The sequence below is a fragment of the Malaclemys terrapin genome, chromosome 12 (assembly GCF_027887155.1).
Source record: "Malaclemys terrapin pileata isolate rMalTer1 chromosome 12, rMalTer1.hap1, whole genome shotgun sequence".
NCBI lineage: Eukaryota > Metazoa > Chordata > Testudines > Emydidae > Malaclemys > Malaclemys terrapin.
Window position 1 is genome coordinate 37,421,936 of NC_071516.1, and position 12,056 is coordinate 37,433,991.

The 12,056-nt window shown below is 46.5% G+C and overlaps 1 protein-coding gene across 1 annotated transcript; it reads left to right on the forward strand.

The window, feature by feature from the left end:
• Positions 1-9,639: 9,639 nt before the first annotated feature.
• On the forward strand, positions 9,640-10,596 carry LOC128845969 (olfactory receptor 14A16-like). The gene has a single exon (XM_054045065.1). It carries the CDS (start codon positions 9,640-9,642, stop codon positions 10,594-10,596), a length of 957 nt encoding a protein of 318 aa, XP_053901040.1.
• The last annotated feature ends 1,460 nt before the right edge of the window (positions 10,597-12,056 follow it).

The following is a 12,056-nucleotide window of genomic DNA, read 5'->3' on the forward strand; positions in this document are numbered from 1 at the left end:
TTTAACTTGCTGGCAAGAATACTGTTGGAGACCGTATCAAAAGCTTTGCTAAAGTCAAGATAAATCATGACCACTGCTTTCCCCATATCCACAGAGCCAGTTATCTCATCATAGAAAGCAATCAGGTTGGTCAGGCATGACTTGCCCTTGGTGAATCCATGTTGACTATTCCTGATCACCTTCCTTTCCTCCAAGTGCTTGAAAATGGTTTTCTTGAGGACCTGCTCCAGGATTTTTCCAGGGACTGAGGTGAGGCTGACCGGTCTGTAGTTCCCGGGGTTCTCCTTCTTCCCTTTTTTAAAGATGGGCACTATATTTGCCTTTTTCCAATCGTCCGGAACCTCTCCCGATCGCCATGAGTTTTCAAAGATAATGGCCAATGGCTCTTCAATCACATCAGCCAACTCCCTCAGCACCCTCAGATGCATTAGATCTGGACCTGTGGACTTGTGCATGTCTAGCTTTTGATACCTAGTTGTGTGTTTGTTCCTGTGTTGGAGCATCTCATTGCATAATCCCACCCTCCGATTTTCTTGCCCATGGAAGATTCTAGAGCTATGGTCCCTCTCTATCATCATTCCCAAATCCAGGGGCAGTTCCCGCCGGTTGAGTTCTTATTCCAGATGGGTTGCCCAAATCTTTTTCCTCTGCTTTAGCAGAATTTGCCTCACTGACCCTCACAGTCAAACACAAATCTGTTTTTATGACAAAATGATATTATAGTTACGTCAAGGCCTGGGTCTATCCTTTCTCAGATGTGACTAGACCAGTGGTCCCCAAACTGTGGGGCATGCCCCTCTAGAGGTTGTGGAGGAACATTCAGGGGGGCACAGCAGGGCCTGGTCCAGCCCCCATGGTGGGGAGGGGAGTGAGTGAATGGCTATCCAACTACAGAAACAGTTTCTCCTCCCTTGGTGTTCACACCTCAACTGCTAGCAGAGCACCTCACCCTCCCTGATTGAACTAACCTCGTTATCTCCACACTGATATATACCTGCCTCTGGAGATTTCCATTACTTGCATCTGAAGAAGTGAGGTTCTGACCCACGAAAGCTTATGCTCCCAGTACTTCTGTTAGTCTCAAAGGTGCCACAGGACCCTCTGTTGCTTTTTACAGATTCAGACTAACACGGCTACCCCTCTGATACTTGACACCATGCAAGGCACTGCATTTAGCCGTATGGAATGGAAATCTATCAACCTCATGAAGAAACTTGCACAAATACAGACAGATATCATCTTCCTTTCCAAATGAAAACGGATGGACATCATACCAAATGGACTGAAGGTGAAAAATCCATTGCTATCTACATACTGCACAGACCACAGTGAGAGATTATGCCATACATTATCAAAGAAACTGAGGAACCACCTGATCAGCATCCTATACAGCAAAAAGAAAAACATCAAGAAAGAGCTCTCCAACCTGGAGACTTTCATAAATAACCAACCCTCCACACGAATGGACTTTACTAAAAAAAGACAGGAGATCTACATTACACACCTCACCTCTCTACAAAGGAAAAAGGACCGTAAGCTGTCTAAAATCCTACCTGCCACATGGGGCCACAACAGGGGTACCCTGAACTCACCCAGCAATATCGTCAATTTATCCAGCTACACACTCAACCCAGCAGAAGAGGCTGTCCTATCTCGGGGACTCTCCTTTTGCCCCAGCACCCCCACGAACATGATACAGTTATGTGGTGATCTGGAAGCCTACTTTCGCCGCCTCCGACTCAAAGAATACTTTCATGATAACACTGAACAGCGCACTGATACACAGATACCCTCCCACCAACAACACAGGAAGAAGAACTCCACATGGACTCCTCCTGAGGGTCGAAATGACAGTCTGGACCTATACATAGAATGCTTCCGCCGACGTGCACAGGCAGAAATTGTGGAAAAACAACATCGCTTGCCTCATAACCTAAGTCGTGCAGAACGCAATGCCATCCACAGCCTTAGAAACCACCCTGACATTATCATCAAAGAGGCTGATAAAGGAGGTGCTGTTGTCATCATGAACAGGTCTGACTACCAGAAAGAGGCTGCCAGACAACTCTCCAATACCAAATTCTACAGGCCGCTTTCCTCATATCCCACTGAGGAATACACTAAGAAACTGCACCATCTACTCAGGACACTCCCTACACTAACACAGGAACAAATCAACATACCCTTAGAGCCCCGACCGGGGTTATTCTATCTACTACCTAAGATCCACAAACCTGGAAATCCTGGACGCCCCATCATCTCGGGCATTGGCACTCTCACTGAAGGACTGTCTGGATATGTGGACTCCCTACTCAGACCCTACGCCACCAGCACTCCCAGCTATCTCCGTGACACCACAGATTTCCTGAGAAAACTACAATGCATTGGTGACCTCCCAGAAAACACCATCCTAGCCACCATGGATGTAGAGGCTCTCTACACAAACATCCCACATACAGATGGAATACAAGCTGTCAGGAACAGTACCCCTGATGATGACACAGCACAACTTATTGCTGAGCTCTGTGACTTTATCCTCACGCACAATTATTTCAAATTTGGTGACAATATATACCTCCAGACCAGTGGCACCGCTATGGGCACCCGCATGGCCCCACAATATGCCAACATTTTTATGGCTGACCTGGAACAACGCTTCCTCAGCTCTCGTCCACTCATGCCCCTTCTCTACCTATGCTATATTGATGACATCTTCATCATCTGGACCCATGGAAAGGAGGCCCTGGAAGAATTCCACCATGCTTTCAACAGCTTCCACCCCGCCATCAACCTCAGCCTGGACCAATCTACACGGGAGGTCCACTTCCTGGACACCACCGTACAAATAAGCGATGGCCACATTAACACCACCCTATACCGAAAACCCACCGACCGCTACGCCTACCTTCATGCCTCCAGCTTCCACCCCGGTCACACCACACGATCCATCGTCTACAGCCAAGCACTGAGGTACAATCGCATCTGCTCCAACCCCTCAGACAGAGACCAACACCTACAAGATCTTCACCAAGCATTCTCAAAACTACGATACCCACACAAGGAAATAAAGAAACAAATCAACAGAGCCAGACGTGTACCCAGAAGACTCCTGCTACAAGACAGGCCCAAAAGAGAAACCAACAGAACTCCACTGGCCATCACCTACAGTCCTCAGCTTAAACCTCTCCAACACATCATCAGTGATCTACAACCCATCCTGGACAATGATCCCTCACTTTCACAGACCTTGGGAGGCAGGCCAGTCCTCGCCCACAGACAACCTGCCAACCTTAAGCATATTCTCACCAGCAACCACGCATCGCACCATAACAACTCTAACTCAGGAACCAACCCATGCAACAAACCTCGATGCCAACTCTGCCCACATATCTACACCAGCAACACCATCACTGGACCTAACCAGATCAGCTACAACATCACCGGCTCATTCACCTGCACGTCCACCAATGTTATATATGCCATCATATGCCAGCAATGCCCCTCTGCTATGTACATTGGCCAAACTGGACAGTCACTGCGCAAGAGGATAAATGGACACAAGTCAGATATCAGGAATGGCAATATACAAAAACCTGTAGGAGAACACTTCAACCTCCCTGGCCACACAATAGCAGATGTTAAGGTAGCCATCTTACAGCAAAAAAACTTCAGGACCAGACTCCAAAGAGAAACTGCTGAGCTTCAGTTCATCTGCAAATTTGACACCATCAGATCAGGATTAAACAAAGACTGTGAATGGCTATCCAACTACAGAAACAGTTTCTCCTCCCTTGGTGTTCACACCTCAACTGCTAGCAGAGCACCTCACCCTCCCTGATTGAACTAACCTCGTTATCTCCACACTGATATATACCTGCCTCTGGAGATTTCCATTACTTGCATCTGAAGAAGTGAGGTTCTGACCCACGAAAGCTTATGCTCCCAGTACTTCTGTTAGTCTCAAAGGTGCCACAGGACCCTCTGTTGCTTGTTAGGATATAGATATTCAGGCCTGTCTTTAAGAATTTAGGTGTATTGTTATCACTTAGCTAGTTATAGAGATATAAAAGAAAGAATTAAAATCACTCTCTGTATGTGTAAGGACAGTCTGAGGCTCTGTTCTTAGGCTAAGGCCTTTGGCTAAGCAGCAGAGGCAGCCATAAGCTGAGAAGTGAACGGTCACATCCTCACATTCCAAACTAGTCACATGGAAATAAGGTGCTATTGGGCTGTTAGGAATCCAATCCTGTCCTGATATTCCGATCACCTCCAGAGAAAGGAAAGAGCCTAGAAGATGTAAAAGGAAACTTAGTGTGACAGCATCCTGTCTGGCAAGAACTCACTTATCAATAGCTGGGATGTAAAATCCTCACTTCTGTATTGTTTTGTATGTTTATTTGCATGGTCTCTGTCTGGTTTTGTAATTGTTTCTGTCTGGTGTATAATTAATTTTGTTGGGTGTAAACCAATTAAGGTGGTGGAATATAATTGGTTAAATAACCATGTTACAGTATGTTAGGATTGGTTAGTTAAATTTCAGTAAAATGATTGGTTAACGTATAGCTAAGTAAAACTCAAGTTTTACTTTATAGTCTGCAGTCAATCAGGAAGTAAGGGGGTGGAATGGGAACAGGGACTGGGGTGGGGGAATTGGGATCATGTTTTGCTAAGGAGAGAATGGGAACAGGGAATGGAAACAAGAACGGGGACACAGGCAAGGCTCTGTGGTGTCAGAGCTGGAAAGGGGGACACTAAGGAAGGAAACCGGAATCATGCTTGCTGAAAATTCACCCCAATAAACATCAAATTGTTTGCACCTTTGAACTTCGGGTTTTGTTGCTCTCTGTTCATGCGAGAAGGACCAGAGAAGTGAGAGGGTAAAGAAATAACCCCCCTAACAGTGAGCACCACCCAGACCTGCTCTGCCCCCAGCTCCAGCCTCGGCTTCCACCTCTGGCCCCAGCTCCGATCCAAGCCCCAGCCCCACTCCCAGCCTCAGCACCTGGTCATGGCTCCACTCCCGGCCCCGCTCCCGACCCCAGAATCACCTCCAGCCCCTTCCCCTTTACTCCATCTGTCTCCCCGCTGAGCTGCAGCCCCGCTCCTGGCCCCAGAACCTCCTCCAGCCCTTCCCCATTGCCCCTGTCTGCCCCCTTGCTGAGCTGCATCCCCGCTCCTGGCCCCAGCTCCCAGGGGCGCATGTAATGGGCCTTTACCACCTACACCAAGGTTATTACTAGGCTTTGCAGACATTGATTTTTGTTCTTTTATAACTGCGACAGATGATATCAGTGTTTATTTTTCACATTTTTTCCATTTTGTATCTATTTTAATGTTCACAATTGTAGGAAATTATGGGGACGGGATCAGACAATAGCTACTTAATGACAGGAGATGTTGAGATTCAGCAAGCTGAAATTTTATCATCATTGAAACACAAATTATCAACCTCATACGTCAAAAGGAAGTGGCTCTAAGAAATGCTCAGGCAGTACTTTTCTTACTTTGCCTGTCTGTACATTTTGCTGATTATCGATGGAAATATTTGTTGTCGGCTGGCGTATGTGCAGCGCAACTCAAGTTTGTCGACATTTAACCAATTAAAACCTGATCCTTCCAAGCCCACCTATAATACAATGACAGCAGATAAGTAACTTCCACCCTGTTTATATCACTACCGAGTTTAGCCCAGAGTCTCTGGGCCAGAACCTCATCAGCATTACACTGCTGATTGATGTGAATGGAGCTACTCTACATTGGCGCTGGTCCAGCTGAGCTGAGAAATCTGACCCTCGCAGCTCTGCCCCACTCTAGGGTGCTCTTAGCCAAATCTGGAACTTTGGCATTGTTAGGTCGATGTAGTGGCTGACTTACCACAGTGGAAGCACCATTCTAATGTAGACACTGACTGGCACTTACTAGGTCGACGTAAGCTGCCTTGCTTACGTCTGGGTGCACATATTCAGCTCATGGAAACTGGCATAGCTCTATAGCACTCTGCCAATTCATGCCAGCCGGGGATCAGGCCCCTTGATTCCAGTAAAATGATTTACACGCCGTCTGGAGATCTGTCCCATTGACTCCAGTGATGCAATGGCTGATTTAGACGCCCTCGGGATCCAGCCCTTGGGATCCTTTCAATCTCTTCGACATGCCCACAACCAAAGGGAATTCAACATTTTAAAAAATAGCATGCAGCTTTGGATCTGCAGCCAAAGGAACCTTTTTTCTTAGTGTTTTCTGCAGAAAGAAAGAACATAAATTGGGCCATTCATCCCCATAGAGATTGAAGATCAGCTACAGAAAACCTCCAATACACTGAGGTTCTCCCAGTGGGAATGAATCGCTCCACCACCATTAGAAGTTATGCTGTAATTAATCCCCAGGGACTAAGAGCTAGGAAAGAGCAGACAGGTTGGGAACTTTTGACTCTTCCTCGGTTCAGTTTCACAGGCAAAAAAAAAAAATGCGGATTGGAACCAGTGTAATGGGCTAGATCCCCAGGTGGTGTAAATTGAGGTAGCTCCATGGACACCAATGGGCCAAATCCCAGCTGGTGTAAATAGCCCTGGCTACTCAGAAGTCAATGGAACTGTATCAATTTACAGCAGTCCAGGACCTGGCTCTTAGTTTTCAGTTTTTGTCTCTGGGTACCTCTGAGTGACCAACTTCAAGCAGTCTGAGCTATGGGTTCCTCTGGTGGCTGCATCCCAAGAGCTGCTGACGTGATGCAGGAGAACAACATCTCTGTGCCCCTCTCCCCAGAGGTCATTAAATGGTGTTAACAAAGCAACAGGCTGTTCCAGGAGACCTGAGGTTATGGAGGTTTATTTCTCCAACCTCCTGGGATTGCCTTTGAGCATGAGCCCTGCCTTGTTTTTAGCCAAGGGTCCTTCCAGGAATGCAGCCATTGTGTGAGATCCAGGGCGGGTGCTGCTCCCTAACTGGGGGGTTAGGGGCAGCTAGGGCACGTTGTCAGGGTGCTTTGCTCAGAGGTGAGATCAAAGCTGGGCTCATGGTCCTGGAGACCGGATTCAGCTATATAGCCCCAGAGCAGGGACATCCTGAGCTATGTCCGCGTCCGAAGCCTGCACAAGCCAGGATCAGTTCTAAAGTTGGGAGGGGCGTCAGTCCCAGTTCGTCCTTCACCTCTCAGCCAAGCCTGCCCAAGCAGGGGAGCAGGGAGCCCCTGTCTGTGGAGTGGATCCCGGTCTGCTAGGAACTGCAGAGAGACCCAGCAACTCAGGACATCGAGCGATGGGACAGGGCAATGGCAGCTGGATAATACACTGATGGATGCTAGATAGATACCATCCAAACAATTCTGATACTTGAGAATCGAATGCATGGCAAGCTGAGACGAATTCCACAGTAAGTTTGCTATTTCAGGTATAGATTTGCGGGGATTCATATACAGGGATATTGAAGAACATAAATGTGAAATTACAATCTGAACTCCTTTAGATTTTAGTGTCAATTTAATGAAGATATCTGCTGCTGGCCAGAATTGTTTTCCCTCTCTGGAAAATTATGAATTTTTACCATAAATGCTGAACGTGAGTTTTTTTCCCCCATGGTTTTTGGAGAATTCAGCCAAAAACTTGAAATTCTAAGCTGAAAACCAAGGATTTCTTTCTTTCCAAGAATAATCCAAATTTTTCAGGAAAGCAGACTGAGTCTTTGTTTAGCTGAACACCCAAATTTCCATCAAAAATAAATACATTGACAGTTAGCTTAAAAAAGGGAAGGTACAGGGATGATTTGGCCACAGTCTATAAGTATCTACATGAAGAATATAAATTGCAGATCAGGTCTAAGTAAATGATGCCATGTGAATTATCTGTCCTCTCTCAGTAAGTAACCCCCATGTTACATGTGGGGAAATGGAGGCACAGAGAGTTACGTATCTGGGCTTAGATCACAGGACCTCCAGTCTCTTGATCACCTCTCTAGCCCCTGTTGCCTGGCTGCACTTGTTTAGGTTGGGATCCTGAAGGGAGCCTAAGGGAGTTAGGAGCCCAAGATGTATGTGCCTTACTCCCTTAGGCTCCTTTGCAACCCCCAGCCTTCATTTTCTGAAATTCCAGAGAAGCCCAGGCTTTGTAAATTAACAAGACAGACACAGGGCCAGGATTACAAAGGGGTTTAGGTACCTAAAGCTGGAAATAGATGCCAAATGGGATTTACAGTAGCACCTAAGCCAGTTAGGTGCCTAACTCCCATTGAATATCCATGGGATTTAGCCACCTAAATTTAGCTTTGATCAATCCCAGTAGGTACCTTTCTCCATCTTTAGGTGCCCAAATCCCTTTGGAATCCTGGCCCACAGATAATACAGAAACCGGGCTGGAGTCAGAGCACCCGGTAGGCCCTGTGCTATGCAGGGGGTGAGACTAGAAGATCATAATACCCCATTTTGGCTTGAAATTCCATGAATTCACACCATTTTGCCTCTGGGGCTCTGCTTCTGAGCTGTGCAGGGCTCCAGGGAGTGATTCCCTGCAAGCTCTTTGAAAATAGACAAGGATAGACAGCCTTCTCTGTCAGTCCTTTAATGTCAGTGAAGTGCAAAGTCAGCTCCATACAGCTCATCTGCAGAGAGCAACAGGTTTCAGTCAAATTCTGTCCATTCATTCTCAGAGTGAAAGCCCATCTATCTTGATCCTGCCCAAGGACATAGAGAAGGTCAATTGGACAGAACCTAGATCTCCTGCTCTAGCCTCATCTCCTCTGTCCCACACTGCTGCCAGCTGAACACCAATGCTGTACACAGGTGTTCAGAACAGACACATAGTCAAACTCCTCCCTAACCGAGACACAAGTACAGCTGTTGTTTGTCCCCCGCTGCTCCTACTGGGAGGTTGTCCCGGACCCTCCCTCCTCTGGTGGGGACAAACCTGCTTCTCACCTCCAGCCCAAATTGACTCCTGGCCAGTTTATCCCCATTTGTTCCTGGGCCAGTGTAACACAGAACATCGGTGGGCGGGATCAAAGCTGGGCTCTCTGAAGCTTACTGCATGAGCCACTACTGCATGAGCTAAAAGCCATGTGCCTGTTAGCTAAGACTGTAGAGCAGACTCAATAATCTCTCTCTAGGTGGTCTCGGTGCCAATAGATGGGACAGAACACCCCACCCAGGAGCTGTGTGGGTTACACCAGCATTGTCCCTTTAGCATCAGTAGCTCTTCTCCCTGCCTGCTGTTTACCCCCCATCTATGTGTAGGGAGCGATCACATCCCCTCTCTGCCAGCATTTTGCTTGGCTAAACAGGCCAAATCCTTTCAGGCTCTGTCTACACTACAAGTTAGGGCTGCGATTGACACTTGTCTGAACGCGGGGGGCTCCCCGGCTCTCCACTGGCACAATAGGATGGCCACTGGTCCTAAGATTGTTGGGCTTTGGGTTGTAATTCATTCCATATTTTATGAAAATTTTATGAAGCCACATCTCAGAGCAGATTGCTGGGTTAGTGGGAACAGACACCATCTGCTGACCACAAGGGAGGTGTAACAATTGACACTGGGGGCACAATGCAGCTCTAATGGTGTGATTGTCAGAGGTGACCTGACCTTTGTCTGTGTCCTTCTCCCCACTTCCCCTCACCGCCGCCAGGCAGCCCAGGGCGTCCTAAGAAGGAAAATGTCCAACCGAACCAGCATGACCGAGTTCCTTCTCCTGGGATTCTCTGAGGTTTGGGAGCTGCAGATTTTACACTTCCTGCTGTTTCTAGGGATTTACCTGGTTGCCCTGACAGGGAATCTCCTTGTTATCACCCTTGTAGTGCTCGACCCCCTCCTTCATACCCCCATGTACTTTTTCCTGGTGAATCTGTCCATCCTAGACCTCGGCTCCATCTCCCTCACTGTTCCCAAGTCCATGGCCAATTCCCTGTTGAACACCAGGTCGATTTCTTATGCTGGATGTGTCACCCAAGTCTTTCTCTTCATCTTCTTCACCGCGGTTGACTTTGGTTTTCTCACCATCATGGCCTACGACCGGTATGTCGCCATCTGCAAGCCACTGCACTATGAGACTATAATGAACAGGAGAGCTTGTGTCCAAATGGCAGCCAGTGCCTGGATCACTGGGGTTCTCCTTTCTACACTGCACACCGGGAACACATTTGCAATAACTTTCTGTGGAGGCAACACGGTGGGTCAGTTCTACTGTGAAATCCCCCAGCTCCTCAAGCTCACCTGCTCCGACCTGTACCTTGGTGAAGTTGGGGTTATTTCCTTTAACGTATTCTTAGGCATAAGCTGCTTTGGTTTCATAATTGTGTCGTATGTTCAGATCTTCAAAACGGTGATGAGAATCCCCTCTGGGCAGGGCCGGCATAAAGCCTTCTCCACCTGCCTGCCTCACCTCACTGTGGTCTCCTTGTTACTTTGTACTGCTGTTTTTGCTTACGTAAACCCCGCCTCCAGTTCTCCATCAGGGCAGGTTCTTGTGGTGGGTGTACTTTATTCTGTGGTGCCTCCAATGATGAATCCCATCATCTACAGTGTGAGGAATAAGGCAATCAAAGGTGCCTTGAAGAAACTGACTGGGTGGAGGTTATTCACCAAGAACACAATGTCTGGCTTTCTCCCATGACCATGGTTTCATTCTGTGTTTCCTTAAAGATATAATCAAATGATGACATTATTGTCTCCATTCGAAGGTGATGTGCAATCTTATCTATACAAAATGCTGTGTTTACTCTGGTAATAATCTAGACTGAGATCACTGAAGTCAGTGGAGTTACTCTAGCTTTACACCATTGTAAATTAGATAGGAATTGATTGATCGATCAATAGGTCTATAAAGGGTAAAAAAAAAACACCTTTGTTAACACAGAGTTAAGGTTGCCCAGTGGTAGTTCAGAGCCTTCCAGAATATTAAGTTTAAGCAAAACTTAAACTTTGGAAAGCCAAGAAATACAGAATGAAGATACATGCTCACACAACCTTAACTCTGCCCCACCAGGAGCTGACAATAGCCCCTGGGAATTAGCTGAATTAAACTCAAGCTACATTTATTGTCTTAGCTGTAGCAGATTTGAAGGGTAGTCTGTTTGTGAGATGAGGAGATCTGGGTCTGAGTCCCCCATGTGTGTGATCAAAGGGAAGAGGTGCATGTATCCCTTGAGGGTCCCGTCTAATCATTTCAACATAGAACTGTGTAGATTGTGTCAGGAGCAGGGCCCTGGGGATTGTCAGTGGTGAGGGGGGGATATGAGAACAAGCTGTGGGTTTAATGCCGGGTACGGGAAAGTAGAGGGTTAGGTGGTCTTCTGTGTGCTAGTATGAAGGTGATGTAAAAGCAGATGGTGTTAAATTGTACAAACGTGGTGTAGGAGCAGGATTTTATAATGTCCCATGAGAATTAATATATGATTTGATTTCATCCTGCCAGCCACCCTTTTTGAATAGCAGAAAGGAATGACAGACCAGAACAATCCTTCTGACTGATTATGGTCACCCTTTTGTTTTAGGATAAGTTATAATGTCTACTATGGTTTCCTATATGTATTACAAATTAGGCACTCTAGTTAAATATACATTTCTTTGTTTTAAGGTTTTAGTAAGTAAGAGACAGGATCTTGTATTGTATCTATGTTAAGGAGATTAGAGGAATGTTGAGGGCCTGAAGCCCCAATGTGAATTGTTTTAGTTATAAGATTTAGCAAGGTTTGATTTACAATATATTCTGCTGAATATACAATACTGCTGTCTGTATACCTTTGAAGGTTTCTGTAAGAGATTGTTTGTGTGAATGAGGAATGCATGCATCAGGAAAAGATAAGGTGTGAAAGCCATCACAAATGTCCAGATGGTCAAGAAGAAGAGAGAGACTTGGAAAGACCAGGAGACAATCAGAAAACATCCATTGTATCCGATGCTAAAGATGTTAGCAGCATTGACGACCTCAGAGGTGAGGCAGGCACCCCCGAAAGCGAGACAACAAATAGGAGATAATGATGGGAAGCCCAACAATAACTATCAAATGATAACACCACTTAAGGACTAATGATTACAGGATGGCATTGCAAAATGCATGGACTCAAATGGAAA

Bases quoted from the DNA above. Each gene is read 5' to 3' on its own strand.
- LOC128845969 (XM_054045065.1), top strand. From the start codon at position 9,640: ATGTCCAACCGAACCAGCATGACCGAGTTCCTTCTCCTGGGATTCTCT.